Source organism: Strigops habroptila, chromosome 3 (genome assembly GCF_004027225.2).
Source record: "Strigops habroptila isolate Jane chromosome 3, bStrHab1.2.pri, whole genome shotgun sequence".
NCBI lineage: Eukaryota > Metazoa > Chordata > Aves > Psittaciformes > Psittacidae > Strigops > Strigops habroptila.
Genome location: NC_044279.2, coordinates 26,438,396 through 26,458,829, shown reverse-complemented (window position 1 = coordinate 26,458,829; position 20,434 = coordinate 26,438,396). Strand labels below are relative to the sequence as shown.

The 20,434-nt window shown below is 40.2% G+C and overlaps 1 protein-coding gene across 2 annotated transcripts in view; it reads left to right on the top strand.

Annotated features, from left to right (window-relative positions):
• MET (MET proto-oncogene, receptor tyrosine kinase) overlaps nucleotides 1-17,662 on the top strand; it is a 90,659-nt gene extending 72,997 nt beyond the window's left edge. The window contains exons 12-21 of one of the 2 annotated variants that reach the window (XM_030478386.1): nucleotides 936-1,082; nucleotides 3,032-3,188; nucleotides 4,008-4,148; nucleotides 6,547-6,777; nucleotides 9,144-9,224; nucleotides 9,839-10,020; nucleotides 11,596-11,705; nucleotides 14,212-14,377; nucleotides 15,285-15,421; nucleotides 15,548-17,662. In XM_030478386.1, coding sequence (XP_030334246.1) covers nucleotides 936-1,082; nucleotides 3,032-3,188; nucleotides 4,008-4,148; nucleotides 6,547-6,777; nucleotides 9,144-9,224; nucleotides 9,839-10,020; nucleotides 11,596-11,705; nucleotides 14,212-14,377; nucleotides 15,285-15,421; nucleotides 15,548-15,758 — 1,563 coding nt within the window. In that variant the 3' untranslated portion in view covers nucleotides 15,759-17,662. The remainder of the gene's footprint in view (nucleotides 1-935; nucleotides 1,083-3,031; nucleotides 3,189-4,007; nucleotides 4,149-6,546; nucleotides 6,778-9,143; nucleotides 9,225-9,838; nucleotides 10,021-11,595; nucleotides 11,706-14,211; nucleotides 14,378-15,284; nucleotides 15,422-15,547) is intronic. The other variant, XM_030478388.1, reaches the window with a different exon arrangement.
• Nucleotides 17,663-20,434: the final 2,772 nt, after the last annotated feature.

Below are 20,434 nucleotides of genomic sequence, written 5' to 3'. Positions count from 1 at the left end.
TGTTTATTAAAATTTTGCCAGGGTTCAGTCTGATTCTGCAGCAGACCTAAAACATGTGCCAAAGTAAGCTTTTTTTTGCCTCTCAGAATGGGATTCTTGTTTTCTTTCCAGTGTGTGGGGCCTCATAGCAGTGTCAGACATGATACCTTCCTCCCTTCTCACGAAAATCTCCCAGATCCAGCCCTCATAAACAGCCTGTGTCAGTGTAACTCCCCATCTTCCCTTCTCGCTTTTAATCATGCTTAATATGCCTGTTGTTTCATCTTAAACTGGGCTGTATATGGGGTAGAGCATCTTCTTAAATCCTGGTGCACTCTTGAGCACAAAAGATCCTGAACTTGTTCTTTGGACACTACCAGAAGGAATAATATTTCATCCAAGTCTGGGATGTGAAAGCAGGTTTTATGAGTAGGGAGTGCACTTTTCCTACTGTCATCTTTACCAGGGTTTGTTCCCTTTTGGTCTGTGAACGCAATTTTAACAGATTTCTGCATTTTTCTGATTATAATTAATTAGTTCTTTTTGAAAGCTTCATTCCTGCTACCATAACCACTTGCAAAGCAAAATCTTTGAGATGCCTTTAGTTTGTGGATAATATAATGCCATTTTTTTGGGAGACCAAGAGGATTTATCCCTCAGCCATTTACATCTTTAGGAGTCAGTATGGGCTGTATGAATATTAGTGGCAGCAGATTTTATCCACAAACTTTATCATCCCTCTCTGGCCTGTTTGTCAAACTTCTATTTACATGAAAAAAGTAGAAGTTACGTGCATATTGATACATGCATATTGACAGGGCAATGTAAATTTGCATTAGTCCTTTATTCCACAATTGTTTTTCCATTAAAAACATTTTCCAAGGTAATAAAAGGACTTCTCCTTAACTTTTACGAGATGGTTATGTAATATGAAATTGATTTTTTTTTTTTCCAAGGGAAATTATATTGATTCAGAAGCTGTTAAAGGAGAGGTGCTAAAAGTTGGAAATAAAAGCTGCGAAAACCTCCTCCTGCAATCGGAATCAATTCTGTGTACAGTTCCTAGCGATCTCCTGAAATCCAACAGTGAGCTAAATATAGAGGTGAGGCAGCTACACCATGCATGAGATATTAATGCCATTTTTATTATCGTTCTCAATGTCATTATTGAACCTAGAAACTTTAAATTCAAGCCTAAGCCTGTTTACAGAGATACCTCTATCCCTGTTTGGGGTGTTTGGGATGGAAATTCAAATAATATTGACTGTTTTTAAAGAAATGTTATCATCATTGTTGTTATTACCTGTTTGTATAGAGATGTTCTCGAGCCTTAGGCACAAAGTAGGACCTAAACTAAGCACAGAAATAGAATGGTAGTTATTAATCTAAACACAAGAAGAAACACATGGGGAAGAACAGGAAGCTGTAATGGAGGAGGTTTACTGTGGACCTCACAAGCCCTTTTTTCAGCAAAACATTCTGCTGCAGTCAAGAGGAGCAGATCCTTTCTTAAAGAATTTTTTGTCTGCTTTTTCAATTTCATTTCAATTGTTTTTGTAAGATGCAGACACTTAGGACAAATGTTTGAGTTCCACTATTGTTCTAAAGGTGGTCTCACTAGAGTCATTCAGAGTGCTACTGCAAATATAAATGGCAGTTTCAACCTTCTGATTCATAGAATAAGACACAAATCTTCCAGTATCTTTGTATTTTTTTAAATATAAAATGAAAGGAAAATCACAGCAGAATGTGATTACCTTTAAACTACAAAATTTGCTGATCATGGACTCTGATTCACTGAAAACAGTGGAGACTTGCCAGTCATGTAAGCATGATTAGGATTAAAGTCTGTGTAAGCTCTATGAAGCAGGGACCATCTATTTTTCCTACGTCTTTATGGCATTCATCTCAATAGGATGGTATTCCACCCTATTGATGGCCATAAATAGTATTCCTATGTGCTACTACAATCTAAGTAAACAGTAATAGCTGATTTGCTTTATTAATACAGTTAATAGTGTATCTGTTTCCCAGACCTGTAGATTCCTAGTTTCATAAAATACTTGTGCACATGTTGCATTCTGTACCTGTTCATATTTTTACATATGCAACCAGGACTGGCACTATGTTAAATCAGTTTTATGATGTGAGATTTCCTTAACCTCTAAAAAAAGATAAGTGTGACATGTATTCTGTATGTAGAAAAGAACACAACATAAAGGGGTTAAATAAGGTTTCTGCTTGTTTACTGGCAAGGAGCCTCAGAAATTGCAGTCTGCCCAGCGAAGAAGAAAATTTGCTCTTTTGACGGGCAAATCCATCATTACAGTACCCAGAGGAATGAATTCCACAGGAGGAAGAGAAAAGATGGCCAAATGCATTCCAACTGATTGAGCTAGCGCCGTGTGACCTAAAACAGCTTTTCCCTGTTTGCTGCTTGGTGTTTGTTTGGTTGTTGGTTTTTGGGATTGTTTTTTCTGGTTTGTTTTGGTTTGTTTCTTTAAACTGTCGACAAGCGAGAAGCTGGCAAGGGACAGGTTCACGTGACCTTGGGAACTAAAATGCAGGCACGCTGTCAACAGAGAGTTTGACGTTACAGCATATTTATGCCAGAAGGACACATACTAAAGACATTTGGGCTGTTTTTTTAAACATACATCTCAGCTCATATATCCATAGGCCCATACATTTCTGTGCACCACTTGAGTAAAAGTACGAATTTAGCATTTAGAATTAACAAGTAACAGTGGGACACTGTTATCCAGAGTGCGTGTGTGTGTGCGTGCTGTGTGTGTGGTGTAGCACACACATAGCTGTGTCACTACCAGAGCTCTTGAAGACAAGTAATGAATCATCAAAATGTAAATCTGCCTTTGCATACACCAATATAACAATTTCCCCACTCCCAGTGTCTTATCATAGCACAGCATCACAAAATCAAGATTTAATACATATGGGATATATAATCTCATGCTTTAGTACTAATAATCTAGTTCTTGTCTTTTGAAATCATCATACTATTATACTATTTTTTTCTTTGGTTTTTTTTCAGTGGAAGCAAGAAGTTTTGTCAACAGTTATCGGAAAAGTACTAATCCAGCAAGATCAGAATTTCACAGGACTAATTGCTGGAATTGTTTCAACAGCAGTTTTAATATTTATCTTTTTGATGTTTTTCATCTGGAGAAGGAAGAAGAAACAAATTAAAGGTCCATCATAGTCAATTCCATTAAATAATTCCGTTATTATGTCTTAGATTTTAAAATCTGACATCAATTCATGCTTTGCTCAACTGCCATGCAGTGCCCTGTTGTAACCTGTCAGCAGAGGTTTCACAATCAAGTCCAATGTTTAGTTGCATTTCAGCCCTTGGCTCTTGCCCAAACTGGGTGAAGGGCCACACACTATGCCTGAAGGAGAAGGATCTGGGAGGAACTCTGAGATATTAAGAAAACTTAGCAACTTCTTTTCACCAATCATCCTTGGAAGAGGGGATGAGTAAATGACGTGTGTGGAATCACGAGTACTTCAGCTTCATCTAGTTGCATTGTAGTCGTCCAGGCTGTGCCTAAGTTGTGCAAGAGACACAAAGCGCTGCGGCATCCTGGTCTCCAGTTCACCCAAATCAGGAACTTGGTCAGAGTGTGCCTCCTCTCTGGCCCCCATGTCGGGGTTTCCTTCCAGCGGGAAGTGCTGCACTGTGCAAGGGAGGAGGAGTGGGGAAGCTGATATATAACCAGGGTTTGTTCTGATGCAGTGTCACAGTGAGATCATGAAGCAGGCACCAGAGGCTTCACAGGTCTCTTGGATCTCCCAGTGTGGCCAAGCGGGGGGATTTAACACAAGTTACAGCAAATCTTGTGCTGTACAAATAGCTCAAGTTCAGGTCCTGCACATATCTGCCTCAGCAAGAACCCAACCCTCTTCCCAGCAGAGCAGGACATCTAAACTTAAATAAATACCTAAATGAATGTTGACGCACAGGAAACATAAGGGTTTTCTAATATTTCTTCCTCCTCTCCCTTCAGATCTGGGAAGCGAGCTAGTGCGCTATGATGGCAGAGTGCACACTCCTCACCTGGACAGGCTGGTGAGCGCGAGGAGTGTAAGTCCAACCACAGAAATGGTTTCAAGCGAATCTGTAGACTACCGATCAACTTTTCTAGAAGGTACACCTCTATTACGAATCCTATGGATGGTGTTTTATACGTCTTGCTTTTCATATGTCTTCAGATGGTAGATATTTTGATCAATATCTGAATTTCAGTTTCTCATCTGGTTTGTCTGTGTCTTCATTGTTCAGGACTTCCATGTGTTCACAGGCTTGCTATTTGAACTGAGCTTCTCAGGTACTTCCCAGGATTAAGGTGAAAAGGATTTTTCTCTTACTCAGGTTGGAGGAATAAATAAAATACTATTAGTAAAAACTCTCCGTAAGTATGCTCCAAGATTTAGTAGGAGCTAGTGGATTTAATGATTTTGTGTTATCATGAGGTCTATCACACCATGCACAAATCCACTCTGAAAAAAAAGCGATTTTAAGGATATCCCAGTGGCTGTAGGTTTAGAGTGTCTCAGTGGCTTCATGCAGTCATTAGAAAGCAGTTCTGTCAGCAAGGGGACATGGAGCTTTGTAAGCTGATATTCTTCTGTTCATGCCCCTCCTATAAAATGGTACATTGCATGGCACAGAAGTGTCGATTTTAAAAATAAAGCTAAAGGGATGTGAAAACTGCAGCAAATTGAGTAGAAGTCCATGTGTGCTGAGATGCCAGTCTCAGAAAACACACTGTTCGTTTTCAGGCCTGTGGGCATGAGGGAAGAATAACCCTGTGCTGAATACTTTTTTGTGCCGTGTAACACCATTTTAGAGTGGGTGTTCTCCAGAAGAGTACTCTGCTGCACTGATCATACCACTTTAGGCTGAACATATCCTTTAGACATGTGGAGGCCATGTTCTGTGATTACTGTTAAAGAGTCTTTAACTAATAGGAGTGACCATGTTGTGATATTTGAGGTATCACATATATTTGTTAGTATTGGTAGAGACAAAGTCTTGTGCTATTTCAGGTGCTGCTGTATACAATTCACTAGAAATCACTCCAAATCCTTATTCCACCTTTGCAATCACCAATTGTGGAGCTGTCTGAGAGCCAGGCCCATTCCCAGCTTCCTTTATGATTCTTTAATTGCTGCTGCCAGCTTACACAGGGAATGTCTTGATTTAAAGATTCCCAAAAGAAAAGGAAACCTGTGCCACTGGTCAGAAGGGAAAGTGGTACATGAAACGAAACCATGCAAAGACACTTGGTGGAAGGTAAACCTGCAGTGGTCCTGGGGCCACTGTGCACTGGCATAGCAGAGAGCACACCCAAGCAGGAGATGCATTCACTTAATGTTTCTATAGGAATGTTTATGTTAATTACTGTCAAAGAATAAAATGACAGGAACATTAGAAAACATGCAAATTCACATGTAGCAGCTGTAAAAATTATTTCACAACCATGGCTAGGGTATTTTACTGTCATTATTAAATAGGTACTTGCCCTTGGTGATATAAATGTGGCCTTGTAAATGTAAGAGAGTGTATTTTTGCTTCTAGATAAAGCAGCACTTGAGTTTTTCTCAGCACCTAGAGTGATAACAGCCAATATGAAGATTTCCTAAGTTTTATACATAAATATATGAAACATGTCTGTACAACATCTTTTTGTGATAAAATATCTGATAATTTCTGTTGTTAAATGTATTTTCCTTTTTTCTTTTTTACCCTGGGCTAAATTCTGCTCATTGACTCCACCGGAATCCTTCTGGAATGAAATTGGTGTAAATTAAACTTAGGTTTTTTTGATTCTATTACACAAAATACTAGGAGAAAATCTTTTAAACAAAAGCAATTTAAAATACCTGAACAACATGCTGTTGATAAAAATAATTTTCTCAATAAATACTCCTTGCTTGACTGATACATTTTAATTTCTGCTATTTTGAATCAGCTGGCTCATGTTATTTTCATGAGTAGCACCAACTGTATTATCTTCAGCAGTTACAGGATATGAATCACCTCTAGGCATTTCCCTGGTTGAATATTTACCACTGGATAAATATAGCTAGTCACCAGCAGTTTGGAAACCTTCATGACATGTAAAGTTCCCTACCAGATTAGAACATGACAATAGTAAAAAGTTTCATGTTTTTAATTGTTCACGACTTCGTCCTGCCATATTGCTGTCATTTTTCCGTGTTACTCCCAATTACTAGAAATGCTATAATCTACACTTGGCAAGAAGTGACAAGGCTTCATTCCATCCCCTCAGAAAAGTAGAAGTTTTGCCATTTGCTTTCATAAAAGTAGAGCTGAGACAAGCAGAAGTTTCTAGTGACATGGTTTTCCTGGAGTTTGGCAGGTTAGCAATGCATATTTTCATTTTCCCTTTGTGACCAAAACTTCCACAAAGCCAAGCCACTTCCAAACTGATAAACTGGAACCTTGCTTACCAATGCAGTAAACCTCTTCATTTTCCAAGAAGTCTGAAAGGATTATAATGGTTCCTGTTCATCTTGCAGATCAGTTTCCAAGCATGTCTCAGAATGGATCGTGCAGACCCGCCCAATATCCTCACTCTGACCTCTCCCCAATCCTGTCTAGCGGAGACTCAGATTTAGCCAGTCCACTTCTCCAAACTAATGTCCACATTGACATCAGTGCCTTAAATCCTGACCTGGTCAAAGAAGTGCAGCATGTGGTTATTGGTGCTGACAGCCTGATCGTGCACTTCAGCGAAGTAATAGGAAGAGGTGGGTACTGTGACTCTGACCTGGCAAACTGCTGTTCTTTTTGCACACCCATTCATTACAAACCATTTTGAATAAGGTGTTTACACTGAGCTTTTTCAAGCTTTTTACCTCTTACAGCACTGCATCCCATGCACCGAATCAGGGGGGAACCAAGGGGCTGTTCTGTGAAGTCAGATGAAGGGTTGTTCATTTCATCAGTTGGAGAAGACACCAGAGGGAGGGAGGAGGCTGCCAGTTGATGGGGCTCCTTTAAACTCAGAGACTTGCTAGTTCCCCCTCTGCTGCCGCACTCTCATCCCTTTCAAGGCTACAGAAAAGCTCAGCCAGGGCTTCTGATCCCTGAGGCTACAGTTGCAGGAGCGAGGGTGCTGCAGAATATTGCACAAACCTAAAGCACACACCTAAGTGGCAAGGGATGCTGAGACAGGACACTAGCGACTTAAACTTGGAGCCTGAGAGCTGCAGGACACAACACAGAGAACTGCAGGCACTAGTGTAGCCAGTAAATGTCCCCATGGGCCATTTATTGCATGGGCCATACACTGCTTTTCTCGCCGCAAGTTTCCCCCAGCTCTGAGGAATTTGCTGCCTGTTTCCTCCCACCATAGTCTTTCCATTCCCCCTCATTTCTTTCTCATCCTAGCTGCAGTAATGCATAGCTCCCGATTCACTTCCCCTTAGTTTTGTCCCTAATATAGCGAGTCCCTTATTTTTCTGAATTTCTCCCATCATTCCTATCTCTCTCTGTAAGCAGGTTCCCTCCTTCTTTCATAGCCCAAGCCAGTATTTCTGTTAGGAGCATTTGTTAAATTCTGTGCAATCAAGTACCTATTAGTAAGCCAAGTAGAAACTGGATTTTCAGTACTTCTACAGATCATGCATGAGAGGTCTCTTGTTAAGTATCAGAATACTGATAAAAAATTGGCTATAATTATATTCCTAATGCCTCTTCTGCAGGAAAATAGTCATAAATTAAACAAACAATCTGTGTGTTTCCCTTCCATGTATTACACTTCATCATCCCCAAAGCAAGGGTGGGACTTTTTCTTTTCTTTCTTGTTTCAGAAAAGTCCAAGCAATTTCCCATTTTTAAGTGCTGAAAAATATCAAGAATGACACCAATATTATTAACCATTTTTAATTTTCTCCTCCATAACTAGAAATGGGCCAAACCCAAACATATTTTAGACACACCCAACCCAAGCTGTAGCATTTGTGCCCAGGCTCCAAACAATCTGTGGTCTGGTGGGATTTTAGTTGCTTTTATAAAATAAACTTTGTATTAATTTTATCCCAAGCCAAAAGCAAAGCCAGCTGGGCTCTGACCAGCACTTATGACTGGAAACTAGTAGAATTAATCAGATAGTCTTGTTCTCTGCAGAACTCACACTTGACTAAAACCTATTTTGCTTTCTAACTGCCAATATTAATATTTTTAAAGTATCGTGTAAATAGTACATCTCTGAAGGAAAGCCACCATTATTTGATTTGGATAAATTAATGCACGTGCCTGGATCTCGAAGTTCTCTGTTTCCCAGGCAGGTCAACCTGACTTCTCATAGGTATCCCCACAGTAGGTGTCTTTAGACTACCCCATTTGCTTAGCAGGAAAGCACAGGATCAGGAAGGATTTCTGTGTTCCTGGCAGTTTATTTCACTGCTTAGACTGTGAGAAAGAAGGCAATTTTTTTCAGCTCATCAAATTCTTTTAGCTCACCATTTTTTAGTGACATTTCTCAGTCAGAACTAGGCCACAGCAGAGACCATAGACTGCTGCCTAGTGATGTGGTCAGTCTGTGATCAGGAGAGCAATTCTGAACCTGTTCATGGCCAACACACCACTTTTATCACTCAACATTTTCCATGGAATAGCAAGACCTGAGAGACTGTAAGCCCACAATGACCCTCCTTGTGCAACTTTCCACTGACAGCGCTGTACAATCCAGTGGACCACTTAGCATGGGCTTGCAGACCACTGGGAACCACCAATCCAGTGGTCAGGTCAGCTCCTCACTGATTCCTTCTGCCTTCCAGTGCCCTCCTTTGACATATATCTCACAGGAGAGTATGGTGGGAATGGGCTGGCATGGTTTTTGTGTGCATAGTCATTACAAGAACATGAAGCAGTTGTGGCGCCGGTCTTATTATTTATACTATCTAGGTTAAGAAATACCAATTATGCTGCAAATAGAGTTTTCATTTTATGTAATGATGGTTTTATGTGTTAGTTATGAAGTATACATTACAAGTGTTGGGAATTGGACAGAAACAGAGTGTGATCACTTTTTGAAGGCGTAATTGCTACCCAGTGGAAACTACCAGAAAGATAATTTTACTTATTAAATCTTGCTCATTTTTTTACACAGGACATTTTGGGTGTGTGTACCATGGGACATTGCTGGATAACGATGGCAGGAAAATTCATTGTGCTGTGAAGTCACTGAATAGTGAGTTACATGTTTAATAGTGAGACATTATCATAATTCCAAAGGTAACCAGGGTGAACTAATTATTATAGTGAACTGTACTTTCACAAATAAAGATTCTTAGTTGCAGCTGGATCAGGTTTATCTCTGAAGCAATTTTAGTGTCCTCAATTTACCACAAGGCATTGGTATATATTTGTACATCAAATGAAATGCCCATATATTTCCGCTACAAAGAAAAGGACACAGGAGAATGAGAGAAAGGCAGTGTCATTTTTTATTCTGACTACTGAAGATTTGGGTTTGGAAGTTAAATTGCTAAAGAGTGGGCGAAGCTGCTGGAAAACCAGGAAAATACTATAACAACATTTATTAAAGGCTTTACTCAAGTGTTGTTATTCAATTCTAACTAATTCATCATAAGAAAAGGAGAAACGGAATTAAAATCACCAACAAACTATATTTGGTCACTGTAAGAAAACCAATGCACATAACCTCATTGTAATACGGGAGGTGGGAAGCATGTTTGTAGCTTCTCATTATCACTTTGTTGTGCAATGACATGCAGTACAGAAATGAAATGTAGTTTGTTTGGGTTTCTTTTAATTAACTCATTTTATTACTGGTTTTCTCAGGGATAACAGACCTGGAAGAAGTAGCTCAGTTTCTGAAAGAAGGAATAATCATGAAAGATTTCACTCATCCCAACGTCCTGTCTCTTCTGGGCATCTGTTTGCCCAATGAAGGATCTCCTTTAGTTGTTCTTCCATACATGAAACATGGAGATCTTCGAAACTTCATTAGGAATGAGACTCATGTAAGTACATGGTGAGGTCTACCAAATGGTAATGCGAGCCTAGCCATGCCCTGCTCCAGCACCACAGGTTACAAGCTCTGATAATTACGTTACATCCATAACTTGTTGCTGTTACTACACCTTAACCTTTGGCACTTGCTTAGGTTGGCACTGAGCCCAACCACGGCGCTGCCACTCCTTCCCTTCCCCCTCAAATTCCTCTCTAGAATGTTTCCCAGAAATTATCAGCAATAACTATTTCTCATTTCCCATCCATAAGCCTCTTTATAAACAAATGTGTTTATGAGATCTAAGTCAAGGGGCCCAACCATCTGCTGGTTTAAACTGGCGTATCTCTGTCGACTTCAGCACAGCTGTGCCAGTCATCACCATCTGCTCTTCCAGCTCCTAGGTGAGCGATCTCCATGTCCAGCCAGTGCCACAATCCTGTTATTATCAATATTTTTTCATTTTATCTTAAAGAAAACCAGCAATTGTTGCAGAAACTACAAGTACTCTATTGTTGGAGATTTTACCTGCTTCTATTGAAAGACTGCAGATTTCTCAAACGTGCCTCAATGCTTTCTCTCAAGTATGAGACCACAGGTCTTGCCTCTGGTAGTGTAAGCCCACTTCATGCTGTAGTATTTTACTCATTTCACGGTGCTAGGACAATAGAAAGTGATTTCTGAACTGTAGGATTTTGCCCCTGTCACTATGGCAGTCAACAGTAGCCAGTACACATTTAAAAAGAAAATGCATCTTGACAGATTATTGGGGGAGTTAAAACCTTCTGAGGGAGGGACCTCTTCCCTTTTGAGCTTCCTTCATTCTACAAGCACCAGGGCCCTTTTCTGTCAATAGTGCCATGGTCCTTTCTGAAATACATAGAATAATGACCACAGTTGAACCAGATTGTTACAGAGAAGAAAATTATATGGAGCAATGCCAACAACACAAAAATCTGTGGGACCTTACTATTACAAAACAATTCGCGCTGCTGGATGAAAGAATTACAGGTTTATGTTTATACTTCTTTTGATACTTATTTTCAGTAAGGTCTCCTCTTGTAGACCAGCAGAAAGGGTTACCAATCTTTGTGAAAAATCTTCTGGTAACTGCTAAAGTCTCATTTACCTTTTCCATGGTATCATACTGGTGACAGCTTGCACTTATTTTGCCCCACATAGGACTCTCTCCTTTCTTGGTCACTTCAGGCTGATGAGCGCCAAGTTCATAGTTAGCACCTTCTGCTGAGTTGCACGCTATTACTACAGGTTCACAGATGTGAGTTTTGTGTATCAGCTGTGATGCTGAGCTTTCAGCATACTGTTCCACTTCCCAGCCCCGGACATGCTGCTTATGCTGCAAACTCCACGCTTCTGGAGCCTGTAGCTTCTTTGATTTCTTAAAATGTGTTTCCTCATTGGAGGTGAGAACTTGACCGAAATTTACACCAGTTTTACTACAAGCGCAAACCTGTCTTGGTCATTCTGGTGGCCAGATAGGTGTGTCAAAACCTGAGAGTCACAGCAAAAAACAGTCTGCTCCTTGGGTTTCTGCATTCATTATATCACAAATGTTTGTGTTTTACAGAACCCAACAGTAAAAGATTTAATTGGATTTGGCCTTCAGGTCGCAAAAGGGATGAAATACCTTGCAAGCAAAAAGTTTGTTCATAGAGACTTGGCAGCAAGAAACTGTATGTAAGTATAAACATCTAATTCCAGCCACATTATCACATTCTTCTGTGTAAGACAGTGAGATGAGAGAAATTAAAGTTTCCAGGATTCTGCTTTTTTAGTCAAAATAGTGTGGTTTTTTCACTTTTCCATAATTATACTGATGTTTGTCTTGCATACTGATGAGCTACTCAGCTTGCTCAGGGCTCACTTCTTACACATAAGCTTTTTTTGAGTGTGGGAAATAAGAAAAGCTGAGGTGAAAGTGTAGCCTCTCAAAATCATTGGTGAGAGAGTTTAAAAGGCGTCTCCTAAGGGAAGTTAAACTGCGGTTGTCTCAACTTGCTGTGCTTCCACCCAACCTCTTCAGAAGCAGCACGTCTCTTCTGCCGCACCTAGCAGGAGGGAGAGGAACACAGGGAAACTTTGTGAGAAAACCAGGAACACAAAGAAAACACCAGTGAGACCTCTTGCCAGTAGTCTTTCATTACATAAGTATGAGCCTCCTTCAGCTCAACTGCACACACAAATTAACATTAAAAAATGAGAGCGTGCAAAGAATCTTACTAGTGTCTGGGTAGCCAGACAGTTCAGTTCACACACAGACTAACTGATATAGGAGTTGCTGATACTATTATGCTAATTCATCACCTATGTTGTGAATTAATGAGGTACAGGATTAAACATTAGTTTATTTTTAGCCTGTCATAATCTGGAACTCTAGCTGCAGAAAGGTTATTTACCTGTGACATCAGATTTCTTACTCTTTTTTCAAAGGGTGCACACTTGTGCAGCTGAACAGCCTCTGAAAAGGAATGTTTTCTTACAGCTGCTGGTTTTTTAAGGGAGGAAAAAAGCCACAAGCAACATGATTTTCAGGTTTCCTAAGAAGAAAGGAATTGGGTTGCTGGATAAAAGTCCCGGTTCATCTGATCAAAGTCCAAATAGTGGCAACAGGACATTCCCTCTGGCCTACTGTCTCTTCCTTGGGTGAGGAGGGAACGGCTGTCAGGATGTTTCACATGGCCAACTGAATGGCTGCTTTTGCACTTTTGAATGGCTCAGCACTTCAGAGCCTGGAGAGCTGCTGCCATGTGAGCAGAAGATGTAGGGCTGAAGACCCACATTCCCTAGTGGCCATGTGCAAGCGAGCACTCAGAAGCACAGTCCCTGCCACAGAGGCAATATCCATCAGAAAGGAAGCCAGGATGCAAATGCAATCCCCATGGACCCTTGTCTCTATTCCACTACCTTGGAAGAGGTGCAGGAAGCTGCTATGGCATGTACTGCCTCCTGTTGACCTGTCGAAGTTCCCTCCTTCTCCTTTCATTGGTACTGGTTTAGTTATTACATCAGTAAATACAGGAGATGGTTGTGTGCCATTCAGAGGGACTTGAGCAGATCAGAGAGTTGTCCAGACAGAAGCCTCATAAATTCAAGAAATGCCATGTAGAGGCTGAGAGAGACGGGATTGTTCGGCCTGGAGAAGGCTCAGGGTGATCTCACCCATGTGTATAAATACCTAATACGGTGGAGTAACGCAGGTGAAACCAGATTCTTACTAGCGGTGGCCAGGGGAAGGCCAAAAGGCAGTGGGCACAAACTGAAAGAAAGAAAATTGCATTTAAACATAGAAAGAAACAGTTCTGTTGTAACCACGACTGAACACTGGCACCGGTTGACCAAAGAGGTTGTGGAGTCTCCATCCTTGCAGATATTCAAAACCCAGCTAGTCATGGTCCTGGGCAACCTGCAGTACCTGACCCTGCTTTGAGCGGGAGAGGTGGTGGTGAACTTTAGGGGTCCCTTCCAACCTCACCCTGAGATTGTGTGATTCTATAAAAAAGCCCCAAAGCAGGTGTTTGCTGTGGCTAGGTCTCCAAGTATAATGAAGGCTAGGCTTAAGCATGCCAAGAGCCATGCTCTGTCTGTTTACTAACAATGATACCACCTAGCAGGACAGACACCAAGCTTAGGAGGAGCAGAGCTAGGGAGATCTTCTGGTATGGCTGAGCCGTAACCCCAGCAGAACTTTCCTTATGCACCATTATTCCCCAGTGCAGACACCAAGCACATCCTTAGTTATGGAACTACATTATCATATATGGGCAGTCATGGAGATAATGATGGGTCCTTCGTTATCAAAACTGAGAGTAAATAGGATAGGTGGTGCCTTGTCTTGGAGATAAAGATGAAAGGTTTCTAGGGATACAGAAGGAAAAAACAGCAGAGGAAGAAACGATGTAGACTTAATCAGGATGTATAGGCTATTAGCAAAAAAACTTCTTATACAAAGTAATTGTTTTAAAAGAACTGTAATTCAAATTGTATTATCAAAGCAATATCCACAATTTCCTGAGTTCATTCACTGTGTTAAATGGGTGTCAAATATACTTCGCTGCACTTTTTCACTATTACATTAGTTAATAGATCCAAAGTCACTGTCTCAAAAATACAAGTCATTATAATCTACCATCACTGTAAATCTTGCCTGCTCAGTTGCAGATAATACTTCTTGTCATTTCTCTAGGTTGGATGAAAAATTCACTGTCAAGGTTGCTGATTTTGGTCTTGCTAGAGATGTCTATGATAAAGAATACTACAGTGTGCACAATAAAACAGGTGCTAAACTGCCAGTGAAATGGATGGCTTTAGAAAGTTTACAAACTCAGAAGTTCACAACAAAGTCAGATGTGGTAAAGTACAAACATATTTGCATCACCTGTTAATTTCTCTTACATGGCCTGAGGCATCTCTTTAGTATTTAAATAATGGACTAACTCCAAACCAAAATGTATATTTGAATCTAACTTTAGTTCACGTAAGAATAAGAAACTTTCTCCACATCCCAAAAGGGTATTTGTGCCAATCTCAAAGCAACAAGTTGTTGACCTGAATATCTGTTACGGCTCAGAAAAGAATCAAGAGTTTAATTCCACTCCAGGGGAAATTAAAGGACATTCCAAGAGGCCAAGTTGGAGCTGAACCCTGCTATAGGAGGGGCTCTGGAAAGCTTGACAGAACAGGTTAACTTTGAGATTCGTAAAATTTAATAGTTCTCAAAAAGACTTTATTTACTTTATAAATACTTACTGACTGCCTACAGCAATCTCAAGTATTACCTAGCCATTTATGAAGAAAAAAATTATAAGATGAAGTCATTAGTTGGCTGGATCACTTTGTATTTCAGCTCTCCTTTCAATCCAGATCCAAATTAGCCTGTGATGCGTAGAATTTTCACCACGTATATTCTCTTCAGTACGTATTTACACAGGGTTAGTCAGATGATCAGCTCATGTAAATCGGCAGAGCTCCATTAACCTCAAATGAGGTCTGCCAATTTATACCAGCTAAGTAGCTGGCCTATAGGCTTTTATTTTCTTTCATTTACTTAGCTGAGTTTCTCTGGCTCTACTTTAAGTGGCTCCTCAAGTCCCCACAGCATTTATTAGCCCACTTAAAAGAAAGCTGAATGCAGTAAAATAACTTTTCAAAGGGAAAATCCATGCATTTGAATGTTTAAATCTGTCAAACCATCTTCTAAAACTGGAATGTAAAGCCCTCCGACCCTATAACTTACTATTTATTTCTTTGTTTTCTTAGTGGTCCTTTGGTGTGTTGTTATGGGAACTTATGACAAGAGGGGCACCACCTTATCCTGATGTAAATTCTTTTGATATAACTGTTTACTTACTACAAGGAAGAAGGCTGCTACAACCTGAATACTGCCCTGACCCACTGTAAGTAAACAGTTTGTAAAGCTGATTCTGACGTTATAGTAAGAGGGACTGTGGGAGGAAAAAGGGTTTTCTTCTTTCCTTTTTACACGATTTCATAATTGAACACTTCTTTTATTTGAATGGCAGGTATGAAGTCATGCTGAAGTGCTGGCATCCAAAACCTGAGATGCGTCCATCATTTTCTGAACTTGTTTCAAAAATATCAACAATCTTCTCCACTTTTATTGGGGAACACTATGTTCATGTCAATGCTACTTATGTCAACGTGAAGTGCGTTGTGCCCTACCCTTCTCTTCTATCACCACAAGACAACACAGATATGGATGTTGACACATGACGGGTAGGTCTGAAATAGAGGAAAATCCATTCTTAGTTGTATGAACAAAAAGCAAAACATTTTGTCCACTAGTTTTTACTGCCCGGTCTTTGTGAGAACACTGTTGCACATGTTTATGTTGTTGCCCAAGTTGCACTAGTACAAGGACATGATATCAGATTGTGTAAGGCTATGCGATTCTATAAACCATCACAGTAGTTCCCAAGTATTTGGACAACAACTGCATCAATTTACCAAATGGAAAAGCTGTGTGCTACCCTCCAGAGTTAGTTCCCACTGGCTCTCATTAATGTGTGCTCAGACCCAAGAACAAAGATTCATCATTAATGCCATGAAGGAGAAAGTAGAATACCAATCAGTACGGCTGGAAGGACTATTACTGTGCATGTACTTTAGGATAATGAGCAGTGCAGAAATGGTTTTCACACAAAAGGCTAAAACAAACAATGAGAGTTGCAAGAGTTTAAAATGTATTTTCCTCCCGCACAGTCCCAACTTTGGATTTTTGCACTACATCAACAAGGTTTCTTAGAACATAGGCAGCCAGGAGAGCCAACGTCATGGTAAATGTCTTAACAGAAATCAACATCAGAAAATAGTGTGCAGTAAAATAAGTATGTCAGCCTTGCCAGTCCGTTGGTGTAGTTAGACGGTACATAAAATGAAGGGAAAATCATCTAGCTTAAAGCATTCCAGTGTCAACTTTATTCCAACATTCAGCCACTGTTTTGAATCAAACAGCCTATATCGACAGATCTCTCACTGAAAAATGCAAAGTCTCCATTTCACTCAATTCAGAATTATCTACTCTCTGAAAATAAAAACTTGAAGCCATCCATATTCAATGCCAGGCTAATCCCTGTGATGCAGTAATACAGGCTGCATTACTCTGGAGAGGAAGAGGAGACAGGCAGGCTGGCAGCCTTATGAAGCTGCTGTTGGGTGAGTCAGATGGCAGCAGCTGAAGCTCTGCCACCTACCCTTGGGTGGAGCTGCTGTCAGAGGTGAGTAAGGAATGGAGGCGTTGCAGCCAGCCCTGACCTCAGAAGACACTGCCATAGCAGGAATGCTGATAACTTCTTTGCGCCAGCCCAAACAAGCTGAGAATACTGACCAAAAGAAGAAACAGAGCCCCCCCACCAGGCTCTTCTTGGATCACACAACCCAGCAAATTAGGATACCTACGTTCATTTCTAAATTATGACCAGAGAAACAACTTTGATAAGAGATAGTAAATAAAACTTTCATTCAGTAGGGAAGAGTGCTAAAGCTGTAGGGCAAGCATCACATGTCATTTCTGTTCCTGTGGAATTCTGTGCATACTACTGTATAGCTTGTTTAGTATAGGATAGAACTGGGTTTGTTGGTGTAAACACATAAAGTATTCTATTTTTATATTAAAAAAAAAGTTTATTTTTAATGACATTTACAAAGTTTGGTTAGGCCACAAAGTACTGCACTGTGAACATTTCAGAAAATGTATGTCAACGTACATGATTCATAAATCGTAGCAACCTTAAGAAAATATTACTGTGTAAATATTAAAAAGGAAAAGAACCGACTGCAAACACACTCCACCCTAAGTATAATGTCTCTGTTGCTGTGAGCCAACCATGTTAAGCTCTTCAAAGAGAGGTAGTGCAGATACAGAACTGATATAAGGGAGATACATTGTTCTTGGGAGACAGTGTTACAACTGAAGGATTTGTAATGAGGGCAGAGTGTGTAGGCAAACTATGAGCAGATAATATTGTATTGTGCTTCATCACCACTTTCGTTTCAGAAATGAACTTTCATATCTGCTGAGAGCAATACTAATTGTAGATTGCTCAAGGACAAAAGGCTTTGCTGCAGGCAAAAAAAATCATCTCTATGGTTGTTAAAACAGCTAAGGAAGTTTATGACACATAGATTTGGGGAAGATACTCCAAACTTGTACATACATGCTTGAGGAACGATGCAATGTGAAATAGAGGACATTTTTACTATTTATGAACTTTGCTTAATAAAGTTAATGTTGTGTCTGGGACACCTGTAAGAATACGTGATTCTGGTAAAGATTTGATGTTAGTAAGTTCATATATCTGCAAAGAACTGAATGGTACTTATGTTTATAGTTGTTGTTATGACCTAATAAACATGTTATTAAAAGGAATTATTGTAATACTTTATGCTCCGAGTGCTATTACACTGTTAACATTTGACTGTTAAGGTGATAGAAGTCTGTATGCTTTTTCTGACTGACATGGGAAGAGCAACCTGTGGAACTGTGCGTGAAGGAGGAGATAACTCAGAAACATAATATGGAGAACGCACCAATAAATCAAACACGTGGTTCATTAGCCTCCTACCCACTAATAGATAAGAGGAAGGTGCAGAATATTTGTTGCGAACAATATGGCATAGTCTGTTTGAATAGAAAGTCTCTTGCCTAACCACAGGCTGCACCCATGCAAAGCCTGAAAATTCTTCATCTTCAGAACTCATCCTAGAGTTGGGGGATGACATTTGGTGCTCAAAATTTAGGCATCATAAAGAGTACCTGCATGGCCCACCAAAGATGCTAGCACTTGCTAGCACTTGCTACCAAATTGTTAGCATCCGAGTCCCTAACCAGTAATGATCCACAAGAAACTTCAAGCACCTGAACCTATGCCCCTCATAGTCATCCGTCAAATGTTTCATCTCTGTGACATGCTTTGTTGCTGTGACACCTGAAGAGAGAAGGCATGGCAGCCCCCAGGGGTCTTGTTTCTTCTAAGGAACAGGAGCCAGCCCTCCTCTTCTGCCACATATTTCCTCCCAGCTACATTAGATGCCTCCCACTGAATCCACAAGTTCACTTCCCTGAAGTGTATTTTGAATGGGTACCCCACAAACACTGCAACACCCTCTGTCTCATGCCACCCTTAAGCAGATGATGCTACAAGCACGTTTCTCCAGCATCTTACCTCAGCGGGACATTCTATACTTGACTCACTGAAATATTTTAACACAGTCTCAGCTGATTAAAAACAGCATTTATATGCCCTTGTAATTTCAAAATAGCAAGCAAACCAATATCAAAACACATTTTCTCCAGACACATTTGCTTCTTAAAATAAAATGTGTATGCTCAGTTTCAATTCAATGTACTTTGAGGAAAAAAGGCATTGAAAATAGCAGCTAAGGATGCAAATATTCTTTTCTTGTGTCACAAGCCCAAACCAGCTAAAAAGTCTTGAGTTTTTTATTCTAATTATTGACATCCAATTTATTTCCTGATACATTTTCAGGATTTCCCTGAAAAGTCAGTAAAAAAACTCCAAGGTTTTACCACAGTTCCCTGTTAATACCAGGGACTTCAGTCTAAACCAGCAAATGATGGTCTGAACTGAAATACCAGATTCGTAACACATTCCTCTGATTACTCCTCATGATTTCTAAGGGACGCTATATATTGCATTTTTGAAAGGGTCAACAGAATCTCAAGCTTCCCATGCTCAGTTTTTCATCCTAAAAGCTTTGTTTATACCAGGTACACACTGCAGCAGATCTTCAGCTGACTTCCATTGGCAGCCTTCTCCCCACATGAATATTAACAGGGAACACGGCCCATGCTCAAAACGTTGCATAACAGATACCCTACACAAAAGCCAAGAGGTTAAAAAAATAGGGCGGGATATTCTCACCCCACAGAAATTTTCCTGTTGATTTCACACAAACTTTTTTAGTGCATTATTAACTATTTTAAATAATTTGCATATATTAAGGAAGATTTTTAATACATCCAACAATACTAAATGTTTCTAAAATCAAGGGAAATGGTACACACTACCACCGGATTGCTAAGGCTTTGCATATTGCTAATTTTCTGTCTCTGGTGTCAAACTCAATTATGAAGAATGGGCCTACATGCGCTATGTGAATAGATGAAGAGGAAAGGTACTTTGCAATTCTTGTTACAGTGGCAGAAGCAGTACAGGTGAGCAACTGCAAAAGGGCATCAAAACAATTTTAAACCTAAACATGAAACTCTCCTTTCAGAAATTTTGTTTCTGCAATTCAGCCATAACACTGTATCACAGGAAAAGGTCATAGCAGATAAATGAAATACAAATGCTAATGGGTTTTTTACTTGCTAAACAAAAGATCTACTGAGAAATTCCAATTTCCATTATTTTTAACAAACAGGTCATGAACTGAGTATTCCGAGCATCGAAGAAAGACACAGGAAATCCAAGGATTTTGCCAGACCAATTAGTAAAAACATTTACAAGAAATTGTGATCTCACAGGCAGCAGCGAGGATTTAGAGCAACTGACTGACTCGGCAGACACCAGCCCGGAGGAGATCAGTCTCTCACCCTAGAACTGGAACTCTGTGCTCTGACATTAAACCTGAATTTTCCTGTTGAAATCCCAATCCACCTGCTAACGCTCTAGGTGTAATCATTTCCAGTGAGGACGCCAAAAGACACTTTTTCTGATTACAGTCAAGCACTTGTAGCTACTCCACGACCTCCTGGGGGACAGAGAGAAAAGGTTTCTGTTTTGTAAGGAACACTGCTTCCCTGGCTGGTGTTTTTATTAACTTTGGTGCTTTCTTTCCCAGAGCCAGCAGCCTCCTCACAATACACCATGCCCAGGGAAAGACCCTCAGCTGAGGGTAAATCCCTGCCAGAGTCAGCCCACGGA